Consider the following 26,977-nt stretch of genomic DNA (forward strand, 5'->3'; position numbering starts at 1 on the left):
TGGTCCAAGATGGCAGGATTTAGATTGGAGCAGCATTTGACAATTCTATGAAGCGTGGGCAATAAAATAATTTTACTAGCAATGTAGCTGGTAGAGTTGGGTATTCTATTTTGCTTTTGTTTGTTATTGGGTTGCATTAGTTAAGTATGACATAAAGATGTACTTTATTATGAGATAGTGAGAAAATTAAAAAATGATACAGGGGGACTTCCCTGGTGGTCCAGTAGGTAAGACTCTGCACTCCCAATGCAGGGGGCCCGGGTTCGATCCCTGGTTGGGGAACTAGATCCCGCATGCCACAACTAAGAGTCTGCATGCTGCCACTAAGAAGTCTGTGTGCCACAACTAAGAAGTCCACATGCCACAACTAAGACCTGGCTCAGCCAAAATAAATAAATATTTTTAAAAAAATGATACAGGGAAAACTGGCCACTGACATGGAAGAAAATACAGGAATACTGTGAGTAGGGATCAATTAATTTAATTTAGACAATGTTTATTTCATAATTTACTGCTACATTCCATCAGGAAATTTGCTTCGATGTTATGACAATCCAGTGGGTAAAACACATTTATTTGAAAAAAAATTCTAATGCTTAGTCTTGTAACATATAAATATAATACACATAATAAATATATTGGAAAAACCCCCACCTACCCACAGACTGCTATATGCATCATTTCTGGAACACATACCATATATAAAAGTATACCTTTACACTGGCTGTGATGTTTTCAGCTCTAAGAAAACTTAAATTTGTAAAGCACCAGATAGTAACTCTCTTAGGCTCTGTGAGGCATGTGGTCTTCTTCATAACACTCACCTCTGCTACTGTAATGTGAAGGCAGCCACAGGCAAAACAGGTACGAATGTTTTTTGCTTTTTTTTGTTTTTGTATTAGTGTTGTAATAAAATTTGTATTTATAGACACTTAAGTTTGAATATCATATAATTTTCACATGTCACAAGATATTCTTTAGTTTTTCTACCATTCAGAAATGTAAAACCGTTCTTAGCTTGCAGGCAGTGGGCCAGATCTGAATCACTTGTGGAAAAATGTACAACCAAACCAAACCAAGGCACTACAGCAATAAAGTGAGGGATGAATGCTGGTAGCCAAACTTTTATTTATTTTGCAAAACAATTCAAGAAATACAAATTATAATGATGGCAGTATCTAACATATAGCTCTTCCTGTGTCTCAGGCACTATTCTAAGTGCTTTAAAAATATTAACTCATTTACACCTCACAGCAATCCTAACATATTGTTATTATCACTTCTTTTTTATAGAAAAGGAAACTGAGGCACAGAGAGGTTAAGTGCATGCTTCATGCTGGAAACTGAGCCTGGGCAGTAGGAGTCCAGAGTCCACACTCTTAACCTCTATGTCATGTTGCTTCTACCAGGAAGAAAAAGGTAGTGAAGAACATTTAGGACTCTCATACAAAATACAAATTCAGACAGCTCTGCAATCTGCTAAAACACTAAGACAGACGTTTCTTTACATAGCTATTTTTTTTATTGGGTAGGGTGTTTTCAGCTGTTTTTTAAAATGAACTTAGGTTTTTCCTATAAAAAAAATGTATCCCTAATGTAAAATTTGGCTGACCATGAGAGAGTTGAAAAATTTACAAAAACATTTTTAGCTTCTTTCTGAAGGATTAGTTCAGTAAAATCCATATCCATTCAGAAATAGGAGGAAAAGATACATTATAATTTTAAAAGAGTATTAAACTTAAATACACATTCTATTAACAGAAGTCACTGCTGAGACTTAATGAGATATCTTCATATACTTAAAAGTTACTGAACTAAAGAAGGCTACATATTTCCCTATGTACAGTTATGGATGGGTTCACATGCACATCAAACATCCACAATCTGTGTTCTGTAGCACACTGACATTCACACATAAGTCCTACATACTAAAGGACTCTTCACATGTGTTTAATGATGTCACCTGGTTATTCAATTTATTTGTGCTTTTTAAAAAGCTCCAGATATCTAGATATTTGCAGGTTTCTTTAAAAGAAAAACAACAGCCTTGTAATCAGATTTCTGCAACATGACTTCTAGTATGTGTTACCCTCAGTACAGAGTCTCTTAGAATTTTTGTTAAAAAGCTTTCATATATTTAAAATACTTATAAAGGTTCTATACTTTATCACTGATCTGACATTCACCAAAACATCACTTCTTGATAAAGCCTTCCATATGTGTTTCAGTCTTTGTGATTATCCCCTTTTAGAGTGTTCTGAGTCCAAATGATATAAAAAGATTTCTGAATGGTCAGGATACTGATAGGAATTTCTCACTCATGTGAGCTTTTGGATGTCTAAATGATGGCTACCCTGACAGAAATTTCCTTACATTCACTTATAGGATTTCTCTCGTATGGTTTCTATACTGTACAATAAAGTATGACTTCTGAAAGAGAGGTTTCCCTCATGTTTTACAATTTGTAGTGTTTCTACCATCTATGTTGTCTGATACTTAGTAAAAGTCTGATATATGGTAAAAATTTCTCCCTAAAAGATTTACAGACTTCCTCTCCATGATGAAAGACTGTGGCTGAAATTTTCCCATACTGATGATATTTCATAAGGTTTTTGTCTCATGTAAATTATCTGATTATTCTGAAGGATAAATTCAGACAGAAGAACTTCCCAATTTATACTCTTTATAAGCTTTTCCCTTTTTGTGTGTCTTCTGATGTGCAGTGAGTTTTGATTTCTGGAAAAAAGTTTCCTTACACTCCTGACATTCATAGGGTTTCTCTCCTGTGTGTTTTCTCTGATGTATGACAAAATGTGATTTCTGAGAGAAGGATTTCCCACATTCTTTACATTCATAGGGTTTCTCCCCTGTGTGAGTCCTTTGATGTAATCTGAGGACGGAATTCACAGAGAAAGATTTACCACATTCATTACATTCATAGGGCTTCTCCCCTGTGTGTTTTCTCTGATGTTTAGTGAGGTCTGATTTATAGTAAAAGTTTTTTCCACATTTATTACATTCAAAGGGTTTCTCCCCTGTGTGAGTTCGCTGATGTACTGTTAGGGCTGACTTCTGGTAGAAGCATTTCCCACATTCCCTACATTCATAGGGTTTCTCTCCCGTGTGAGTTCTCTGATGAGTTTTGAGGTGTGAATTTCTAGAGAAGAATTTTCCACATTCCTTGCATTTATAGGGTTTCTCCCCTGTATGTGTTCTCTGATGTACTGTGAGGTGTGATTTCTGGGAAAAGGATTTCCTACATTCCTTACATTCATATGGTTTCTCCCCTGTGTGTGTTTTCTGATGTACCATGAGGTATGCCTTAACGTAGAAGAACTTCCCACATTCAGTACATTCATAGGGTTTCTCTCCTGTGTGTGTTTTCTGATGTTCCATGAGGTGTGGCTTCTGGTAGAAGGATTTCTCACACTGATTACATTCGTAGGGTTTCTCTCCTGCATGAGTTCTCAAATGTCTACTGAGAGATGACAGGTGGTAGAAAGTTTTCTTACATTCTTTACATTCATAGGTCTTCTCTCTGGTAGGAGTTTTCTGTTGTCTTGTGAGGTCTCCATTCCGAGAGACAGATTTCCCACATTCACTGGGTTTGTCCTTTGAATGAGTATGCTCATGTATTATGAGGACAGACTTCTGGCAGAAGGACTTTCCACATTCATTGCATTTATAGGCTTTCTCATTGCTATGAGTTTTCTGATATTTTGTGAGTTCTCCATTCCTAGAGAGAAATTTCCAGATTCATTAATGTATAAGGCTTTTTTTTTTTGGTCTGCTGTGTATATTTTCCAAGTAACTCTGAGAACCAATTTCTAGAGATTTTTCCAATATTCATTAGCTTCATAGGGCTTCTCCATTGTGAATATTCTATGTTGAAATACATTATGGTTTAACATTTGGTAGAAGGAATTTCACTTGCATTATAGGTCTCTCAACTGCCTGAACTCCACTTTGTGTAATAAAGCCTCCCTTATCGTGTAAGTAAGAAGAATCAAAAGACTGTTTCAAAGTTGTAATCTCCTGATCTTGAATTATAAAAAAGGTCTCTATTATGAAACAGGGCTTTCCCATTTGGATTATGTTCTTTGGAATTTGCTCCAGTGTTAGTTTTTTCACATTTATTATTAACTAGTGCTCTCTCACTTCTAGTACCCCCATCAAGACCCTTTCTTACAAAGCTTCTAATCTCAAAATTGAATTCTTGAACTTGCCTTGAATTTTTAGCTTGGCTTTCCTGGTATCTTGTTCCTTGGTCATGAGTATTCCATAGGTCTTCTACAAAGGAATCCAAAATTTAATACCGTAAAAATCTTAACACATTATTATGGTCATAGGGTGGATTCTTAGGCTTCAGGCCAATATCCTCAAATGAAGGAACTCTCAAGTGCAAACTTCCTCTATCTCAGTGGTTTAGAAGAAACATAAATAACACTAAAAACTGCTATAGCAGAGGGGAAGGGACCTGGTTATAAACCCAAGTATCTTTGACACTACAAATATGATATTAAAAACCTGGAGAAGGTTAAGCCAAAAAAAAAAAAAACAAAGAACAGGGAGCAGAGAACAAAAGATATTCAAAGTGCTGCTGAACAGGAATGTGAAACTCACAGAGAATGCTGTGAGTCCATAAAGGGCAATGAATAGTAAGTAGGGTGAAAATAAAAATTAGTAGACAACTGTGTTCACTGGAAATATCAGAGGAAAGATTAAATTGGATGAAGGAGCTAAAGTATAGGTCTTGTACCCACTCAAACCTAGTTTACTGTGTTAGGATTCCTAGTAATTAGTAGACTATAAACTTCCACTTATTTCTCTTTACCCATATACAACAATCTAGATGTCAACACTAAAGTGACTTTCTCAGAACATCCATTTCCTCATGTTTAGAGGAAAATTCCTCTCTATCTAGTTGGCTTAATTTTTGCTGGTTCAGAAGACCCAGAAACACATACATCCAAAAGGAAAGATTAAAGAAAAGCAGAGTGCAAGCCATCCTTATAACAGAACGAATTCCCAGTTGTAGCACCAGAGATTTTCAATGCTGACCACCAAATACTGCATCTCCAAAACAGAGTTACCTATGACTCAACACTAGTCTTATTCTGCTTTCATATCTTAGCTCCCACATCTCTGCTTCAATTTGCTACATGATCTTTAAAGAGTAATTATTCAACATTGTTCTAGAATCTTTATGGACCTTCCTATTTATTCATCTTTAAATGCTTGAAAGAAAGTGAAAGATTATGAGCAGAGGCTTGGGGTTAGAATTTCATGGCATTTATGGGGAAAACATAAAAAAAGTTATTTGATAAGGACATGTGCAAGGTTAACTTGGATACTCATGAAATATCTTATGTATGAAAGACATTTAAGAGAACAGATGAAATGAAAATTGGCATGTGTTTTGGGGCCACAAGGAAAAATAAGAAGCAGGGCTTCCCTGGTGGCCCAGTGGTTAAGAATCCGCCTGCCAATGCAGGGAACACGGGTTTGAGCCCTGGTCCGGGAAAATCCCACATGCCGCGGAGCAACTAAGCCTGTGCGCCACAACTACCGAGCCTGCGCTCTAGAGCCCGCGAACCACAACTACTGAAGCCTGCGCGCCTAGAAGCCCGTGCTCCGCAACAAGAGAAGCCACCACAATGAGAAGCCCGCTCACTGCAACCAAGAGTAGCCCCCACTCGCCGCAATTAGAGAAAGCCCGCGTACAGCAATGAAGACCCAACGCAGCCAAAAATAAATACATAAATAATAATAAGATGCAGTAGGCAACAAAGCGCCAGACTAGTTCTTGACTGAAAATTAGGTGTATTTTGTATCAACTCCAAAATAATATAACTGATGAAAGGCATAATGATTTGTAACCTGATTTCAGAGTTTAAAGAGAGAATAGGAAATTAAAATGGGTGCTGAAAAAACTAAGGCATTTTGTTGTTAATGAAAGGAGGAAAATGGCATTTGAAAAAATTTATAAGACAGATTTTAAGATTATAGTTGTATACTTTAATGGCAAAGAGTAACTGGGAATTCTAGAAAAAAGACAAAATGAAAGTTTAAGTCAGAGTATATAGGGAAGAGAAGTAAATCTATTTAAAAAATGTCAAGCAGGGGTCTTCCCTGGTGGTGCAGTGGTTGAGAGTCTGCCTGCCGGTGCAGGGGACACGGGTTCGAGCCCTGGTCTGGGAAGATCCCACATGCCGTGGAGCAACTAGGCCCGTGAGCCACAACTGCTGAGCCTGTGCGTCTGGAGCCTGTGCTCCGCAACAAGAGAGGCCGCGATAGTGAGAGGCCTGCGCGCCGCAATGAAGAGTGTCCCCCACTTGCCGCAACTGGAGAAAGCCCTCGCACAGAAACAAAGAACCAACACAGCCATAAATTAATTAATTAATTAATTTAAAAAATAAAACAACTACAGAGAGTTATTACTTTAAAAAAATGTCAAGCAAAAGAGGGAATTTAGATGGAGAACGAAAACTGGAGTTGTGATTTATGTTGCTTACATATGCAGATCAGGTATCCTCAATCATTTCCAAAAGTATAGGACATTTAAAAACGAGATTCCTGAAAAAAAAAATTTCAAAAGTCAAAGGCACCAACCTCCTCACAGGTTATAATTTCTAACTTACCAGGGTAGTTCCGACGTGGAAATTCTACTTCTAATATCCATGGCTCTTTTCCTTGCTTCAGCTTGAAGACTGCATTTGGCTTATTCACACAATAACCTATTAATAGAAAGATAAAGAAAATAATACAAATTGCTTGGAATAAAGCAACTCTGAAGGATAAGGAAGTGCAGTTTAGGAGCAGAACAAGGAATGTCCCACATAAGCTTGGCAAATTTAGATTGTATCAGTGGAGTGCATGGGACACAAATAATTTTCTGGTACCCAAAATGGATTCATCAACTTTGACCCCTAAAACAAAGCTAATATTCAACCCTATAGGAGACTTAACAAATTCCAGTAACTGAGAAAGGAAATGCAAACTACTGGGAGTTACAGATAGGGAAGATTTCCTCACCCACTGAGATGAGGTGACGATAGTTCTCCTGCATCACTTCCCTATACAGGGTCCTCTGAGCAGCATCCAGCAACTGCCACTCCTCCTGAGTGAATTCCACAGTAACATCCTTGAATGTTACTGGTCCCTGAAACAACATATTTCAGTTAAAACTGAAGTGATCAAAATACAGTACCATCAAAAAGACATGTGAACTGTTAATATGCTAACTATAGTATTTATTCTGGAGAGTTAGATTTACTGCCACCCTGCTTTATACATATATAAAATATTTGTTCAGTATATATTTACTCAGATATCACTCCATGCCTGGAACTCTGCCAGAGATACAGAGATGAATGAAAGCAACTATTCTTGTCATCAGGGAGCTTACATGCTGACAGGGAGGCAAAGATTAAATTCTTAAATGCAATATGCATAGCAGGTGCTATGACAGAAGTATGTACAAGATAAAAGATGGTCACAAAGGATGGCCAAGATGGTGGAGAAGGAAGACTCTGAGCTCACCTCCTCCCACAGGCACACTGAAATTACAACTATTCACAGAGCAACGATCTCTGAAAATTATCTGAAGAGTAGCAGAAAAGATTCCCCACAACTAAAGATACAAAGAAGGAACCACAATGACATGGGTAGGAGGGGCAAAGACACAGTATAGTCAAGACCCACACGCCCGAGTAGGTGACCCACAGATGGGAGGATAATCAAAATTGTAGAGGTTCTCCCCAAGGAGTAAGGGGTCCGAGCCCCACATTGGGCTCCCCTGCCTGGGGGGTCCTGCACCAGGAAGACGAACCCCCAGAACGTCTGGCTTTGAAGGCCAGTGCGGCTTGAGAGCCAGAGGGCTGTAGAAAACAGAGACTCCACTCTTAAAGGGCACATGCAAAAATCCGACACGTTCCAAGTCACAGTGCAGAGGGAGTAATTTGAAAGGAGCCTACCTCAGACCCACTTGCTGATCTTGGAGAGCCTCCTGGAGAGGCAGGAGGCAACTGGAACTCCCCCTGTAGACAAAGACACTGGCAGCAGCCATTTTGGGAGCTTGTTCTACCATGAGGACACTGGTGCTAATAGGAACCATTCTGGAGTCCTCCCTCTAGCCTATTAGTGCTGGAGGCTTACATGCCCACCAATGGGCCATCACCAATCCCAGGACACTTCAGGCCATGCAGCCAACCACATTGGGTCCCAGTCCAGGCACCCCACAGGCCGTGCAGCTAGCCAGGCAGGGACCCAGCCCCTCCCAACAGCGGGCCGAGAGCCACTGCATGAGGCAGGGCCTGGCTTCCAACAGGGCTGAGGGTCAGCCCTGCCTACCAGTGTGCCCACAATAGTCGGCCCCTCAACGAGGAGGGATTCATGTAGCCCATAAATAGGGAACCCGTAGAGCTTATAGCTCTGGTGATCAGAGGGGAGTATACTGCTGGGCCTCAGAGGACATCTCCTACATAAGATTACTTCTCTAAGATTGGGAAATGTAACCAACCTACCAAATGCATGGAAATAAAAACAGAGGATTAGGCAAAATGAGGAGACAGATGAATATGTTCCAAACAAAAGAACAAGACAAAACCTCAGAAAAAGAATTAAATGAAGTGGAGATAAGCATTCTACTCGATAAAGAGTTAAAATATCTTTTATGAATATAAAGATGAAAACCTTTAACAAATTACTAGTAAATCAAATCCAACAAAATAAAAAAATAGATTATAACTACACAATGACCTTGTGTGATTTATCCCAGGAATGCAAGAGTGGTTCAACATACAAAAGTCAATCAATTACAGTAATAGAGCAAAGGGGAAAAAGTAGAAGATCATTTTAATTGACGCACAAAAAGTGTTTGACAAACTTCAACACTCTTTCATGATAAAAACACTCAGTAAACTAGAAATAGAAGGAAATTCCTCAAAATGATAACATTTTTAATCCACCTCTACCCCAGGTAATAGCATACTCAGTAGTGAAAGACTGAAAACTTTCTCCCTATGACCAGGAACAAGACAAGGATGCCTGCTTCTGCCACTTCTAATCAACACTGTACTGGAAGTTCTAGCCAGAGCAGTTAGACAAGAAAAAGATATAAAGGCACCCAAATTGGAAAGGAAAAAAAAAAAAACAACTATCTCTATTTGCAGATGACATTCATCTACATATAGAATATCCCAAAGAATCCACAAAAACAAAAACTAATAGAGCTCATAAACAAAGTCGGCATGTTGCAGAATTATAAGATCAACCCACAAAAATCGGTTGTGTTTCTATATACCAGTAATGAAAATCCAAAAGAGAAATTAAGACAATTCCATTTAATGTAGCATCAAAAAGAATAAAACACCTAGGGATAAATTTACTCAAGGAGGTGTAAGACTTATATACTGAAAACTGCAAAACATTGCTGGAAGTATTAAAGAAGACCTAAATAAAAGAAATGACATTCTGTGTTCATAGACTATAAGATTTAATATAGTTCAAGTGACAAAGGAATCCACAAGTTCAGTGCAATCCCTAATAAAATCCCAATGACTTCTGCACAGAAATGGAAAAGCCAATCCGCAAATTCATATGGAACTGCAAGAAGTCCCTAACAGTCAAAACAAAATTGGGAAAGAAACAAAGTTGGAGGACTCACACTTATTTCAAATCTTACTATAAAGCTACAGTATCAAAACAGTGTGATTGGCATGAAGATAGACATATTGTCCAATGGGATAGAAATGAGAGTCTAGAAATAAAGCCATACATCTATGGCCACCTGATTTTCAACAAGGAAGACAAGACCATTCAATGGAGAAAGAATAGTTTCTTCAACAAATGGCACTGCGACAACCAAATGTCCACATGCATAAGAATGAAACCTGACGTCTACCTCACCCCATATAAAAAAAATTAACTCAAAATAGATCATTGACCTAAATATTAAGAGCTAAAACTATAAAACTCAGAAGAAAACATAGGAATAAATTTCCTTACCTTGAATTTGGCAATGGATTCTAGATGTGACACCAAAAGTACAAGCAGTAAAAGAAAAATAAACTGACTTTATCAAAATTTAAAACTTTTATGGGGACTTCCCTGGCGGTCCAGCGGTTAAGACTCCACGCTTCCAATGCAAGGGGCGCAGGTTTGATCCCTGGTCAGGGACCTAAGATCCCACATGCCATGTGGCGTGGCAGCCAAGGAAATATATATACATACATATACATATATGTATATACATACATATACATATATATACATACATATATATATATATAAAAATAAAACTTGTATGCATCATAGGATATTACCAAAATAGGAAAAAGACAACTCACAGAATGGAATATAATATTTGCAAATTGCATATCTGATAAAGGTGTATTATCCAGAATATATATAATATACTTACAATTCAATAACAAAAATGATAACCCAGCCAGAAAATGGGCAAAGAAATTGAACAGACATTTCTCTAAGTTATACAAATGAGCACATGAAAAGATGCTCGACATCATTAGTCCTTAGGGGAAATTCAAATCAAAACCACAATTATACCACTTCATATTCACTATGATGGGTGTTTTTTTTAAAAACGAAACAAAACCAGAAAGTAACAGGTGATGGGGAGGTTGTGGAGAAACTGTAACCCTTATATATTGCTTGTGGGAACGTAAAACGGTACAGCTGCTGTGGAAAAGTTTGGCAGTTGCTCAGAAAGTTAAACATACAAATACCATACAACCCAGCATACTTGTACACAAAAGTTCATAGTGACACTATTCACAACAGCCAAAAAGTGAAAACCACCTAAATGTCCATCAGTGGATGAACAGATAAGCAACTGTGGCATAAACATACAATGGAGTATTATTTTGCCATAAAAATGAAGTATTGATACATGGTATAGGGTGAATGAACTTGGAAAACATTATGCTAAGTGAAAGAAGCCAAATAGAAAATGTACATATTATATGATTCCACTTATATGAAATATCCAGAATAAGTAAATGCACAGACACAGAAAGTAGATTGGTAATTGCCAGAGGCTAAAGGGAGAGGGACTAGGTAATGACTGCTTAATGGGAATGGGGTTTTCTTTGGGGATGGCAAAAATGTTTTGGAACTATATGTTGTAGTGGTCCCACAACATTGTGAATGTGCTACATGTCACCTAACTGTACACTTTAAAATGGTCAATATTATATTATGTGAATTTCACTTCATTTAAACCAACAAAACCTTCTAACAAAGAAATCTTCAGGTCTCAGTGGTGAATTCCACCAAACATTTAAGGCAGAAACAATACCAATTATATGCAATCTCTTCCATAAAACAAACAGGAGAGAACCATTCTCAACTCATTTTTGAAGCCCACGTTACCCTGATACCCAAACCTAACAAAAGCATTATCAGAAAACTACAGTGGTGGCTTGCACCTGTTTGTACCAGATCAAGAGTGCTGATTGTCAAATTTTGGGCAATTGGTTAACATCATTTTGTAGCTTGAAATTAGCCACGGCAGGGATATTTATACCATAGAAATTGGTAAACAGTACAAACCAGATTTCTCTCCCAGTACCCAAAATCTGGTTAAACATTTACCACCATAGTGACTACCAACCAATATCTTTCATGGTTATAAGTACAAAAGTCCTCAACAAAATATCAGCAAATCCACTACCTGATTTCAAGACTTATTGCAAAGCTATATTAATTGTGTTACTAGCAAAAGGATAAACACACAGATCATTGGAACAAAAACAGTGTACAGTAATAGAACCACACATATAATTTTGATAAAGGTTCAAAAGAAATTCAGTGGATTAAGGATAGTCTTTTCAAAAAAATAGTGCTGGAACAAATGGATTATTAAGCAAACTCCAGACTTTCACCAGTCTTTTCTTTAATGTCCCTTTATCTATTCCAGATCTAATTCAGGATACTATATTGCATTTAGTTGTCATGTCTCTTCTGGTTTGTGACAGTCTTACCTGTTTTATATGACCTTGACAATTTTGATGAATACTAAACAGATACTTTTTAGAATGCCCTTGAATTTGGATTTGTCTGGTGTTTTCCCTCTTGATTAGACTGAGATTTTAGGTTTTGTGGGAGAATAACAAAGAATGCTTCTTATCACAATATATCAGGGGGTACATGATATCGCGGGTGATGTTAACCTGGATCACTTTTTAAGGTAGTGTTTGCCACTTTTCTCCACTGTAATTACGTTTCTTTTTCATAGTCCATTCTTTGAAAGCAAATCACTAAGTCTAGCTCATAATCGAGAAAAGAGGGAATAAGCCCCACCTCTAAGAGGGGGCAGAATCTAGATATATTACTTGGAATCCTTCAAAGGGCTCTCTTTTCCCCATTTATTTATTTATTCAATCATTTACTTATATCAGTATGGTCTCAAATATTTAATGCTTTGGGTTAGAATCCAATACCATGTTATTTATTTTGTTGCTCAAATTGTTCCAGCTTTGCCATGAGAAGCTCTTTCGGGTTGGTGCCCATGTCCATTTGACGTGTCCCCATCACTCTGTTTTTGAGCACTTCCTTAATTTCTGATAGTACAAAATGCTCTGGACTTATTTTGTATTACCCTCGCCTCAGCCCCAGAATCAATCAATTTCTCCATGGAATTCTGGTTCCTTTTACTGTAGAATGATATTTAGAAACCAAGATCTGTGTGCTGGGTTTGCTCATGGATACTGAGGTGTCACTGCTTATAGGCCCTCTCAGCAGACAGTTAGTAAATGTATGTTTGCATATTAACTCATGTTTATACACATATCTTTATTTCTGTATCTATCGTATACGTGCTAAGTTAATATATATTAAGATAACATACATACATTTGCTTTTCAATAAATGGCACTGGAAATAATGGGCATCTATATATAAAAATGAGCCTTACATGAGCCAATAACTTATACTTTATAAAAAAATCAACTCAAAACCAATTATAGACCTAAATATAAAATGTTAAACTCCAAAATTTTTTAGAAGAAAAGTCTTTGTGACTTCGAGATAAGCAAAGACTTTTTAGACATGATACCAAAAGAAACTAAAAAGAAAAATTTGGAGTTCATCACATTTTTGTGCAAGACACTGTTAGGTGAATGAAAAGAGTAGCCACAGATAGTGAGGAAAATACTTGAAAATCACAAATCTAACAAAGCATTGTACTTGTATCCAGAACATATAAAGAACTCTCAACATTCATTAAGAAAACAACCCAATTTAAAAATGAACAGAAGATTTGAAGAGACACTCACAAAAGAAGATGTATGGATAACAAACAAGCACATCAAAAGATTTTCAGTATCATTAGTCATTAGAAAAATGAAAATTAAAACCATAATGGGATAGCAATACACACCTATCAAAATGACTTAAAGAAAAAAAAAACTGAAATACCAAGGGCCGACAAGAATGGGAAGCAAGGGACTTCCCTGTTGGCACAGTAGTTAAGAATCTGCCTGCCAATGCAGGGGACACGGGTTTGAGCCCTGGTCCGGAAAGATCCCACATGCCGCGGAGCAACTAAGCCCGTGCACCACAACTACTGAGCACGTGTGCCACAACTACTAAAGCCCGTGCGCCTAGAGCCCGTGCTCTGCAACAAGAGAAGCCACGGCAATGAGAAGCCTACGCACCGCAAGGAAGAGTAGCCCCCGCTTGCCGCAACTAGGGAAAGCCCGCATGCAGCAACAAAGACCCAATGCAGCCAAAAATAAAGAAATAAAGAAGAAGAAAAAAAGAATGGGAAGCAAGTGGAACTCTGATACATTGTGGTAAGAATACAAGCTACTCAGGAAAACAGTTTGGCAGTTTCTTATAAAGTTAATTATAACAGTACCATATGACACGGTAAGCACATGCCTAGGTATTTACCCAAGAGAAATTAAAATCTGTGTACACACAGACATCTGAATGCAAATGTTTGTAACGGCTCTTTTCATAATTGCCAAAAAAACCCAGAAACAACACAAATATTTTTCAGCTGGTGTGTGGGGTATACACATACAACTGAATACTATTTAGCAGTAAAAAAAAGAACTACTGATATATGCAACAGCATGATCGAATCTCAAATGCATCATGCTAAGTGAAAGTAGGTAGTCTCAAAAGACTACATACTATGTGATTCAATTTACATGACATTCAGGAAAAGGCAAAACTATACAGATGAAGAATAAATTGGTGATTGCTAGGAATCAGTGATGGGGAGACTACATAGAGGGAACCAAGGAAATTCTGAGGTGATTAAACTGTTCTGTATCTTGACTGTGGTGATGATTACATGTCTTTATGCATGTGTCAAAAGTCATTGAAATGTACATCCAAAAAAAGTGAATTTTGCTGTAAGTTAGAAAGTAAATAAAAATAAAAACAAAGCACAAAACAAAACCACTTCACACCCATTACTACTCTCAAAAAAAAGAAGACCCAAAAAACAAAGAAAATCAGAAAATATCAAATACTGGCAAGGATGTGGAGAAACTGGAGCCCTTGTGCATTGCTGGTAGGAATGTTAAATGGTCCAGCCACTATGGAATATAGTATGGCAGTTCCTCAAAAAAAATCAAACATAGAATTACCATATGATGCAGCAATTCCACTCCTAGTTATGTATCCAAAAGAATTCAAAGCAGGGACACAAACAGATATTTGTACACCAATGTTCATAATAACAACATTATTCACAATAGCTACAAGGTATAAGCAACCCAGGTGTCCATCAACAAATGTAAACAAAATTATATACATTACATAAACAAAATGTAATATATACAAACAATGGAATATTATTCAGCCTCTAAAAGGAAGGAAATTCTGTGACATGCTACAACATGGATGAACCCTGAAGACACTGTTCTGAGTGAAATAAGCCAGGACAAATACTATGTGATTCTACTTATATAAGGCACCTAGAATAGTCAAATTCGTAGAGACAGAAAGTAGAATGGTGGAGAGTTCTGGAGATGGATGGTGGTGATGGTTGCACAACAATGTGAATGTACTTAGTGTCACAGAGCTATACATTTAAAATTGGTTATGATGGTAAATTTTGTTATGTGTATTTTACTACAATTAAAAATAAATAAGTCAACTATAATTTTAAAAAAGAAAAATAAATAAAAGAAAAAACAAAACCCCCAAAACACACTAAAAATAGCTATACAAAAGCATCAAATATTAACTTAAGCACTAGAATTTGAGAGGTAAAGATCCAAGAAAAAAGTGAAATTAATTATGATGAGTCTTATACCTCTGGTTAGCATTTTCAGGGCATTTTCAAATTTCATAGCCAGGGCAAAAATGTAGAGCAGAAAGCAGCTCAGAGCCACCATCTCTAAAATAAGCATAAAGAAACAAATTCTGAATAGAAACAAATTCTGAGAAGCAAAGGAGAAGTTGATCTTAACCTTAACAATGAGAACAAGCCCCTAACCTAGTGTTTTCTAAAATCAGAGATCTGAGAATCCAAAGGTGAACAAAAGATAAAATTCAGAAGAGACAAATATTTCAAAAGACAACAGACAACCACAACTTATTTCATTCTTGGGGGCAAGCAGGGAAGAGAGGAAACTGGTTCAACTTTTAACAAACTTTTAATGTTTGCTTATGGTCTTGTGTGATGTATTAGCATCCCTAAGAACCCTGGTCCCAAAGCAAGTCAACACCAACTTGCCTTTTGATACTACCTGGTGACTGAGTGGGAGTTTCATATTCAAGAGGTCCCCAAACATAAGATTAGTATCTGTAGAACTTTTTTGCTTCCAACCAAATGTCTCAAACTGGTCAGTTTATTTTAAGTTGGGGAAGCAGTTTCTGGAACCAAAGGAAAGCTCCATAATTTATATGGATGCTCTGAAATACAAACACTCACCATTTTCCCCCCACAGGCCTTTACTGAGTGCATGGCCACAACCCTCCAAAGGCTGGGAGCAGAGCACCAGGGCAGGAAGAGATGTCTCAGGTGCTTAAAGCTCTACAGGGCAGCAACTCCTCAGTCACCCAAAAGAAAAGCTGGTAGCTAACCTAAAAGCACATCAGTGGAGCTTTGGTGGTGTTCACAACCCAAGCCCTGCTGAAGGAAAGCCTTGATACTGCCCTCGATCATGTGAAGCTGGTGGTGAACAGTACCTCACTAAAGCCCAGGGCCATCTCAGCTACATATTTGAGTTAGCGAGCAGACAGAGGAAGGGACGTGTCTTTTTCTGGAGGTATTATTTACTTCAATCCCTACTGTATTTTTATACATAATGTCTAGCACATAATAAAGAAATAGGAGACATGCAAAGAAGTAGAAAATTTTTATTCATACTGAAGAAAGGAGCCTATTGAAACAGACCTACAGATTAACCTAGATGTTGGGATTAGCAGATAAGGATTTTAAAGTAATTACACTAAAACTAAATAAATAAAACTAAATGACCTAGTGAAAAAAAATTGAGAATATAAATGAAATGATGGGGAATCTTAGCAGAGAAAGAAAAACAAAAGAAAAAACAGGAATTTTTAGAATTGAATGATACAACATCAGAAGTGGATTCTACAGGCTTATGAATGAAGAGAATTGACAGAGCAAAAGAAGGATGCCATGAACTTGAAAACAGTCAGCTCAGTAGAAATATCCAAACTAAAGGACACACACACACACACAAAAAACCCAAACTAAACACAGCATCTGAACATTTAGGACAATATGTACATATTTCAACACTGTTGAAATTGGGATTTTAGAAAGAAAAAGAGAATGATGCAAAGAAACTATCTGAAGAGTGAGTTCCAAGAATTTTAAAAAATGATAAAAGGCAACAACCTACTGGGCATATACCCTGAGAAAACCATAATTCAAAAAGAGTCATGTACCAAAATGTTCATTGCAGCTCTATTTACAATAGCCAGGACATGGAAGTAACCTAAGTGTCCATCAACAGATGAATGGATAAAGAAGATGTGGCACATATATACAATGGAATATTACTCAGCCATAAAAAGGAATGAAACTGAGTTATTTGTAGTGAGATGGATGGACCTAGAGACTGTCATACAGAGTGAAGTAAGTCAGAAAGAGAAAAACAAATACCGTATGCTAACACATATATATGGAATCTAAAAAAAAAAAAAAAAGAAAAAAAAAAAAATGGTCAGAAGAACCTAGGAGCAAGACGGGAATAAAGCTGCAGACCGGGGCTTCCCTGGTGGTGCAGTGGTTGAGAATCTGCCTGCCAATGCAGGGGACACGGGTTCGAGCCCTGGTCGGGGAAGATCCCACATGCCGCGGAGCGGCTGGGCCCGTGAGCCACAATTACTGAGCCTGCGCGTCTGGAGCCTGTGCTCCGCAACAAGAGAGGCCGTGATAGTGAGAGGCCCGCGCATCGCGATGAAGAGTGGCCCCCGCTTGCCGCAACTAGAGAAAGCCTTCGCATAGAAACGAAGACCCAACACAGCCAAAAATAAATAATAAATAAATAATTAAAAAAAAAAAAAGCTGCAGACCAACTAGAGAATGTACTTGAGGATACGGGGAGGGGGAAGGGTAAGCTGGGACAAAGTGAGAGAGTGGCATGGACATATATACACTACCAAACGTAAAATAGATGGCTAGTGGGAAGCAGCCACATAGCACAGGGAGATCAGCTCGGTGCTTTGTGACCACCTAGAGGGGTGGGATAGGGAGGGTGGGAGGGAGGGAGAAGCAAGAGGGAAGAGATATGGAGATATATGTTTATGTATAGCTGATTCACTTTATTATACAACAGAAACTAACACACCATTGTAAAGCAATTATACTCCAATAAAGATGTTAAAAAAAAAAGGGCAACAACCCACAAATCTTTGTCATCCTTCAAAAGGGATAAATGCAAAACAAATCATGCCTGTGTGCATCATGGTCTAACTATTGAAAACTAAAGATAAAATGAAAATCTTAAGCACAGAGGAAAAGAACACATTATATTCAGGTGGATAACAATAAGATGAAGACCAGCTTCTCATCAGAAACAACAGAAGCCAGAAGACAAAGACATCCTAAAAATGCACATACAAAGAAAACTCTCGACAAAGTTCTATATCCAGCAAAATATCCTTCAAAAACCAAGGTGAAATAAAGGCATTTTCAGAAAGACCAGCCAAGTAAATTTGTCACCATCAGTGCTGAAATAATAAATGAAATAATGAGTTGCTTAGGCTGAAGGGAAAAGATATCAGAGAGAACCCCAGACCTGTAGGAAGGAATAAAGAGCTCCCAAAGCAGATATGTACGTAAACACAAAAGAGTTTTATTTACACACACACACACAAACACACGTTTCTTTAAAAGATGAATACTGTTTAAAGCAAAAATAACAAGTATTTGGGGTTAAAAATATATGTATAAGTGAGATATAAGACAAGGACCACAGGGTGAGGAGGGTGTAAAGAGAATTATACTGATAAAAGTTTATTACACTGTTCATGAATACAGTATTTGAAGACACCATTATTTTAATGGTGCATGTTGTAATCTCCAGATTCAGCAATAAGCAAAATAACGCACAAAAATAAAGCTTCAAAGTCAACAAAGGAGATACAATATAATACACAAAATACTCAAATACTCAACCCAAGGGAAGTACAGTAAATCTAATTAGGATAAAAAGAAATATGAACATACTAGGATAAAAGATATCTTAAAAAGCAGCTAGCCCAAAACAGACAAACTTATTTCAAAGGTGTGACAAGTTAACAGGTGAATTTTCAATAGTACCAGTAGTAGAAGACAATGAATGCTTTTCAGTGTTTTAAAAGGTAAGAACTGTCAACCAATATTTCTATACACAGTGAAAAAGCTCTTCGTGGATATTTCATATAAAGAAAACTGAGAAATTTCCACCAGCAGACCCTCACTAAAACAACAAGCAAGCAGAATAAAAACAATAACTATAAAGGATGTTTTCAAACAGCAGAAATTAATGGCAGCAGAACTTGAGAGATGCAAGAAGGAATAAAAAAGACTTTCTAATCTGGCCAAAATCCCTAAAAAAATCCAATTATCTGCACAAAATAAATTTTTCCAAGAGTAGGTAGTGATGACTGTACTTAAAACTACTTCAAAAAACAAAAAGTCTCACTAGTTATTTCTTTTGTTCCAGACTGACCATTCAGCAGTTAATTACAGAGCATAAGGTAAGAAAAACATCATGTGCCACACCTGAACGAATGCTGGATAAGGAAATTTTCATATATAAGGTATAAATGTGTTCAAGACTGACCAAAGCAGAACCGTAGAATAGGTTAAATTTTTCTACATTCTCTTTCTTTCCACCATCAGGGCTAAAGGCTATGATCTCTAATTAATAATAGATAATGTCCACACTGAAAATTTATGGAATAGTAATAATAACAACACTTCAAAAGTTGGCTGTGAGGATTATGTAAGATAAACTACGTCAAGGGCTTACCAAAGGGCTGGGCATTTAATTAATTGCTAAATATGCTGTTTTGTTTTTAAAAATTAAGTTTAAAAAGCAAAGAAATGGTTACCACAGAATTCAGGATTCCTTTTCTCTGGGTAATGGTGGGATGAGATTAAGGAAGGGCATACAGAGGCTTCAAAAGTACTAGTAATTTTCATTGCTTAAGCCAGATATGGGATACAGTGGTGTTACTTAATCAGTATTCCCTAAATTATACATATACATTATGTACATTACTTGCATAAAGTATGATTTTTTAAATATTTAATGAACCAATAAAATCAAAATTCATGTCTTCTACAGCCTACAAAGTCATATATATTCTACTCCCTTCTACCTCTTAGATCTTACCTCTTACTGTTCTCCCCAAAGTTCACTTCTCTCTAGTTTCAGTATCCTAAATACTGTTTCTGGAACATGCCTCAGGGTGTATGCATTTGCTATTCCTACTATGTAGTATGCTCTTCCTCCAGATTTCTACCTGGCTCTCTCTCATTTAATTCAAGATATTCCTCAAATATTACCTTTTACAGTGGCATTCCCTAACCAACTTATTCCCTGTTCCTCACTTCTAACACTCTGTCCTCTTAAACTGCTTGAGTTTGCCTCTGAGCAGATACATCAGAAATATGACTCAAATGTTGACACATTTCATTATTTAATATTAAAAAATCACATTTGTTAATATCCTTAACAATCTCATCAGAAAAGTCTTTAAGTATCAGCATTTGTCAACTTCACAAGTTTTCCAACATTCTAATTTTCACTTGAAAGCTCAACTTTTAATATTAGCAACAAATACTAACAGTTATTTTCCTTGAAATGACAGGCTCACATCACTCATTGTTGAGAAAATGTTTGAATACCGTGTGAATACCGTTGTTTGTCTGCCAGTTGCTCTTTCACATAAAAATGATATTCCATGAAAAAAAGTGGCTAGGTGAGCTCACAAATCAATCACACAAGTGCTTTTCCTCAAGACAACCAACCATCATACTTCAGTATGCCGCAAAAGTACTTTAGGTGAACTTCCCATTTCATCCCACTGAATATTAAAAAGATGTGTACTCAAGGGTCAAGATTTAATAACATTAGTAACTTTTACTGTTTCATCAAGGATATCCTTAAGTAAAGGTGGCAGTTTTTTTATTACTGCAGAGGAATACAATGTCATTGGTGTCATCATCCTGATGTATGCCAGACAGGGAGCAATCTATTGCTTTTACACCATCAGTGCTAATGTCGTCAGTGTAAAAGGCAATTTGCATCTTGGTATTATGTTTTGACCTCACAAACCCTCTGAAAGGGTCTTGGGGCTCCCAGACCACACCTTGGAACTGCTGTTGTATTCAAACAGTGTTTTCCCTGAAGGTGATTTTTAACGATTTCCTCTTTTCTAATTTAATATATGGGCTCTCTTTCATAAAATTCACTGAAAACACGCACACACAGAGTGAAATAAAGTTAAGAGGTAAATAAATGACTCACCCGGAACTTGTTCATTTTCTGCTGCTATTGGAAAGTATAGAAACTATGAAGTCAGAACAGGGAAAGTTGGAAGACAGAAGTCATAAGAGACCTTATCTTGCAGTCAGGAATCACCTGTGAGAAATTTACATACAACATTTTAGTAAAAGATAAACCTCCGGGAAAATCTCTTTGAGCCATGAGAAGGAATAGGAAGGACCATGATAAAGGAGTACCCACCTGTCCACTGGTGACTCTCATATAATCTTGATGAATCTGGGACATTTTTGAATCTAAACATTTCTTTCCTATTGGCTGTTTTTAAAATTATATGTCCATTACTAGATAACACAAAAGAATATAAAACTTAAATGTCCAATAATAGCAGATTAGTTAAGCAAGGTATATAATATATATCCAAAGTATGGAACCCTATGCTGACATTACAAATGATGTTGAAGAGAAACATCTATTGATATGGAAAATCTTTTAAGTTACATGTCATAACAATTTTTCCTACTGATATTATAAACCCCACAAGGTTAGAAAGTCTTCAGAGCTCTCAAAAATAAGATGTTTCATCTCTCTAAATTTCAGTTTCTCCAAAATCACTTCTCCAAAAACCCTATTTTGACTAAAATATGGTACAGTGACAGGGAGGCTTCAGTTCTATGCTATGCTCTGCTATTAACAAACCTAGTGACTATCTTAGTTTCTATGCTATTATCTTTATTTTTTTTTAACATCTTTACTGGAGTATAATTGCTTTACAATGCTGTGTTAGTTTCTGTTGTACAACAAAGGGAATCAGCTATACATATACATATATCTCCATATCTCCTCCCTCTTGCGTCTCCCTCCCACTCTCCCTATCCCACCCCTCTAGGTGGTCAAAAAACACTGAGCTGATCTCCCTGTGCTATGTGGCTGCTTCCCACTTATGCTATTATCTTTAACATGAGAAGGAATTAGGTAATTTTAAACAATCATGTACTATTCTGATTCTATAAGTCTTCATTCAGTACCACAAATCCAACAGAACCCCAGAATTCACTGTCCCCTCCAACCCTGGGCTGGGGCCTAGGGTAAAATGTAATTAGGCCTTGATGAATTCTGACATGGCCATCTAAACTGTTGACACTAACACAAATATAACTTCTAAAATAACAATTTGGCGCCATAATCCCACAATAGGCACTTCACATGGGCAGCAAAAGGTAACTAGATGCCAAAATGCCGAGGTCCTTCTCACATGCAGAAGAAACCACTTCCAGCTGCCCTGGTGCTTACACGATGCCTACTTATTAAAGCCTAGAAACACCATCCAATCAGAGGCATTATGATATCACCTTCGTAATATGGAGCATGGATGAAATCGCAGTTTTCATCTTTAAAAAAGTCTGTCCCATTTCCCCTCTGGCCTGGATAGGATTCTCAGCTTCTCCAGTAAAACTTAAAATTCAGGGTTTCAACTATGGTTTAAATTCACACGTGTAACAGTCGTCTGGGTATAGAGACAGGTTAGAGAACGCACGAAGGGCCTTAATTAACCTTTTACACAGGAGTTCTAAGGAAGCCTCAAGAATTATTATTATTATTATTTTTTTTTAGTGAAATCATATATTTATTAACTCCTTGGTTCTGTGTAGTCTCCACATATTTGTACCTTTTAATTTTTCTCTCATGTAAGAGAATTCATTAAGAGAAGCAGGCAGGTGATGGCAAATCAACTTTTTAATTAAGTTCTAATCCTGCTAATTCCACTTTCATTTTGTTTGGATCATGGCGAGTAAGTACTTTAGGTCCCAGAATGGCAATAATTAGAGCTCCATTTGGAGCTGTGATCAAGATGGCTAGAAAAGCTATTGCCATAACATCCTTCGAATATGGTTCCAAACGGGGTGCACTGATTCTTGCTCTTTCTCGAGCCAGAGGACCTAATACAGCCTACATTTAGAGGAGAAAAAGATGAAGCCTCAAGAATTTTTGAAAACAGAATACTACATTGTACGATTAGGTCCACTACACTCTACTCTGGTGGTGCTCAGGGACAATCACTGGATTAAATACAACCCAAGGCTGTGGATTTTAGGGTGGGAAACAGCATGAAATACAGAGTAAAACAAATCCCTGCTAATGATGGCTAAGCCAGTCTCTCTCTCTGAACCTTCGGTATTTGTATTTATTAAAATGGAGGTGGTAAATACGGATTCAAAGGATGGTTATGATGATTAAGATGATTAAATGAGCCAATAATGAAAAGAACAGCATACCTTTTAATGAGAAAAGCAGCTCACCTTTATTGAATCCTTATCGTACTTTATATGCACTACCCTATTCAATACAAGAAACGACCCTAAAGGCTATTATAGTTTTACAGATGAGTATCCGAGTCGTACCCAGATTAACCTGCCCATTTACCGGCGGGCGCTGGCCTTGAGCCCGGGCCCCTCAGGCTTTACAACCCACGTCTCCAGCAGCCAGCGCCGCCCACGCGCCAGCGCCGACGTGACGGGTTTGGCATCCACGTCACAAACGGCTGTTCTCGCGCGCGTCCGTCCCGCTAAGCCCGGCGCCCCAGGCCTCCTCCAGCCGCCCCTTTCATGCAGGTGGAGAAACACGGCTTCTGGGGAGGAACCGCACTGCGGACAGCCAGCCTCCCCGCCAGGCCCCCTGCCTGGCCTCCTCCCCAGTCCTCCTCGGAGGCCAGTCCGGCGCTCAGAGCGGGGGCGGTGGCGGCGGCTGCCAGGGTCTCCGACTCGGCGCGGCCGCGGAGACCGGCTTCCCCCCGCCCCCGGCCTAGCGCCCGCACCGAGGCCTCCGACACACCTGCAGGGGCTCGGCCTCAGCTCCCGGCCCGCGCAGGTTCCAGGCCCCGCCCTCCGTGGCGCCGAGCGGACTGGAGGCGCCTGAGTCCTCTCCCCGCCGGGGAGCGAGACGGGGAATGGCGGCTGCTGAGGGGAGGTGGAATTGCTCATGCGCGGAGCACTCCCGCGCCCCACGCAGGCACTGCGCGTCCCGGGAGCCTCCCGGCGCTTCCACTTCGGATGACGTCACGAGGGTCGGCTTCTTCCCGTGGTCTGAGTATTTTCTGCTGGCCTGGTCCTTTCCTTACTCGCAGCGGTACCGGATTAGAACTGGTCACCCGCTTGAAAGCAGGAAGCTACCTTGAGGTAGTGCGATGAATATCGATAGTAACCGAAAGATAGTACTCGGAACTAAGTACAGTAGTACATTCAAAGAATAACACCCTGTAACAGCTGACTTTATTTTAGGAGTATTAGCTTTCAGAATTATGGAAATGATATATGAAACGTGATGAAAACATGAATAAGCTAAAACAGAAGACGAGTCGCACACATCCCACTTTACAAAAGGAAAAAACCTCGCTTAATGTTAGGTGCACACTCTTCTGAGATTTTTACTCAAATTTTACGCTAACGGTATAATATATTTTGACTATCACTTCACTAAGGACTATATACTGAATGTATGCTGATTTTCTGATCTAACTTTATGACATCAGTTTACTCTGGGCCAACAATAGAAATGTTTCCTCTCAAACTAATTACAAAAATACTAACTTTTTATAATAAAATTAACTTAGACATGTGGAATCCATATAGGGAAAATATATATACATATCTGAATAATGTGTGCATATCTGTATACACACACACACACACCCACCAATATCCTGGGTGGGAGGTGTTGGGGAGATGATTAAAAATAGTCTCTTGCCAACCCAGAAAATCCTCTCCACAAATGGAGAAAGAAAAAGTATTATTATTAATTATTATTAATTATTTTATTAATGAACTAAGCATTGAACTAGACTGCAATGCGCATTCCAGGCAATCTGCTAATGAGCTTGCAGACAGAAATATCACACTTTTATGTAGCCAGACAGATACAACCCTTTCTATGTACTAAGATAAGAGAACTTGACAACACCATTTACTACACATTGTTCTTCCTAAATTCACACGGTAATTGGGGTGGCCATTTCTATTAGTTAATTGCCTTTATCCAAATGAAAAGTAAAGCTTCTTGCATCTCTATGACACGCAACTAGCTACAACTTGTAGCCAAAAGCCTAGGAGTTTACCACAGACACAGGGAGATGGGGTGCTATCTTCCTTGATGTTTATTTACATTTCAAAGACATAGCTCCAAGGCCTTTAACAAAGATATTCCTGGGCTGTAAAACTAACAAGAGGTTTATTTACTTTTTAAAAAGATTTGCATGCATCTCAAAGGGACAGAAAAAAGGATTTCGGTTACACGTTTTCTCAAGGAAATGCTCTAAGAAAAGAGGGGAGGAAAATCTTTTCCCCTTTTTGAACCAGAGAAAATTCAATTTTTTAATATTTGTATTTACTCTTACAGGAAACTATAAAACTTAACAATCTAAATCAAAATAACAATTTTTTCCTGAGAGTTTGGTTTTGTTTTCCTTGACAAATAATTTAAAACTTCATCAGGAAATATATAACCTCAGAGAATAGGGAGGAAATTTTATTGGAAATGCTTATTATTATAAACATAATTTAAAAGTTTGGTGCTGGCTTCAAAGAAGAACGGAAACAGATCCAAATACATAAGAACTGAGTATATGTTGAAATAGTTATTTCAGGGCTTCCCTGGTGGAGCAGTGGTTGAGAATCCGCCTGCCAATGCAGGGGACACAGTTTCGAGCCCTGGTCCGGGAAGATCCCACATGCCGCGGAGCAACTAAGCCTGTGCGCCACAGCTACTGAGCCTGCGCTCTAGAGCCTGCGAGCCACAACTACTGAAGCCTGTGTGCCTAGAGCCTGTGCTCTGCAACAAGAGAAGCCACCGCAATGAGAAGCCCGTGCACCACAATGAAGAGTAGACCCCGCTGGCCGCAACTAGAGAAAAGCCCGCGTGCAGCAACGAAGACCCAACGCAGCCAAAAATAAATGAATACATAAATTTTTTTTTAATTGTTATTTCAAACAATGGAGATAGTTTGGAATGTTCAGTTAATGATTTGAGAAAATAAGGTTAATGGTACATGAATTCAGCATGTAAATTTAAAAAGGAAACCATCAATTACCTAGAATATAAATAAAAGATTTTAAAGAACATAATTTGACATAGCATGAAACAAAAGGCAGAAACCAGAAAGGATATACCAGAAAGTTAAAACACAAACTGAGAAAATATATTTAATAATTATGAGACACAGATTTCACACTCTTGTTGAACTGCTCTTACAAATCAGTTGAAAGATGAACATCTAACATGCAATAAAAATAGAAAAAGAATATCCTGCTGCAGCTTTTCATTCAATCTACAATGCAGTGGACTGCCAGATGCCTCAATATTCTATTTACTATTGCAAAAGAAAATATAAGGACAATTAAACTATGACATACCATTTACTTTAAGATGCATTACAAGATCCAATTTCAAGCTGTTAAAATACGAGAAAAATGCATGTCTTAGAAATATTGAAATGTAATTATAAAAGAGAAAGTACAGGAACTTCCCTGGGGATCCAGTGGTTATGAATCCGCCTTCCAATGCAGGGGACACAGGTTCAATCCCTGGTCGGGGAACTATGATCTCACATGCCGCAGGGCAACTAAGCCCAGGTGCCATAACTACTGAGCCCGTGCATCACAACTAGAGAGCCCACATGCCGCAACTACAGAACCCATGCACTCTGGAACCCGTGCGCCACAACTAGAGAGAAGTCCACACACCGCAATGAAAGATCCCACCTACCACAACTAAGACTCGATGCAACCCCAAAAAATTTTTAAGTAAATACTAAAAAAGAAAGTACAATTAGTCACTAAGTATATGAAAAATATGTAACATCACTAGAAATCAAAGAAATATTAAAACAAACATGAAACACTTTTGTCTACAGTATTTCAAATTTCATTTCCTTTCAAATGTACTGCCTTAATAATAAAACCCCACATAGAATTTCCCCCAATTTTATTTTCTTCATACTACTTATCCAACTGATTTCTATTTGACTGGTC

The 26,977-nt window shown here is 38.0% G+C and overlaps 2 protein-coding genes across 6 annotated transcripts in view; one reads left to right on the forward strand and one right to left on the reverse strand.

The window, feature by feature from the left end:
* LOC309635857 (uncharacterized protein) overlaps positions 1–26,977 on the forward strand; it is a 101,472-nt gene that overhangs the window by 36,128 nt on the left and 38,367 nt on the right. Inside the window, exon 2 of one of the 2 annotated variants that reach the window (XM_082407648.1) lies at positions 19,167–19,200. The exons of the other annotated variant lie outside the window; for it this stretch is intronic. The gene's annotated coding sequence lies outside the window, so the exon portion shown is untranslated. The remainder of the gene's footprint in view (positions 1–19,166; positions 19,201–26,977) is intronic. 2 annotated transcript variants of the gene reach the window in all.
* Positions 466–26,649, reverse strand: LOC309635869 (uncharacterized protein). Of its 4 annotated transcripts, none has more exons than XM_082407690.1 (7): positions 23,787–26,649; positions 21,198–21,272; positions 20,979–21,092; positions 7,036–7,162; positions 6,642–6,737; positions 4,227–4,290; positions 466–3,736 (listed from the first exon to the last, which is right to left on the reverse strand). In XM_082407690.1, exons 3-7 carry the CDS (start codon positions 20,991–20,993, stop codon positions 2,653–2,655), a joined length of 1,386 nt encoding a protein of 461 aa, XP_082263816.1. In that variant the 5' UTR covers positions 20,994–21,092; positions 21,198–21,272; positions 23,787–26,649; the 3' UTR covers positions 466–2,652. The 4 variants fall into 4 exon arrangements, with proteins under 4 accessions (XP_082263816.1, XP_082263815.1, XP_082263817.1 ...); XM_082407689.1 differs by having other exon boundaries at positions 21,198–21,298; XM_082407691.1 differs by lacking the exon at positions 23,787–26,649 and adding an exon at positions 23,357–23,771 and having other exon boundaries at positions 21,198–21,298.

Source organism: Balaenoptera borealis, assembly GCF_965194805.1.
Source record: "Balaenoptera borealis genome assembly, chromosome: 10".
Taxonomy (NCBI): Eukaryota; Metazoa; Chordata; class Mammalia; order Artiodactyla; family Balaenopteridae; genus Balaenoptera; species Balaenoptera borealis.

Excerpts from the sequence above, each read along its gene's own strand:
- LOC309635869 (XM_082407688.1), bottom strand. Across the intron at positions 4,291-6,641 it reads TCCACGTCGGAACTACCCTG|AAGACCTATGGAATACTCAT; the intron begins GTAAGTTAGAAA and ends ATTCCTTTGTAG. Across the intron at positions 3,737-4,226 it reads AGCCAAGCTAAAAATTCAAG|GAATGGAGAACTCACAAAAT; the intron begins GCAAGTTCAAGA and ends ATTTCTCTCTAG.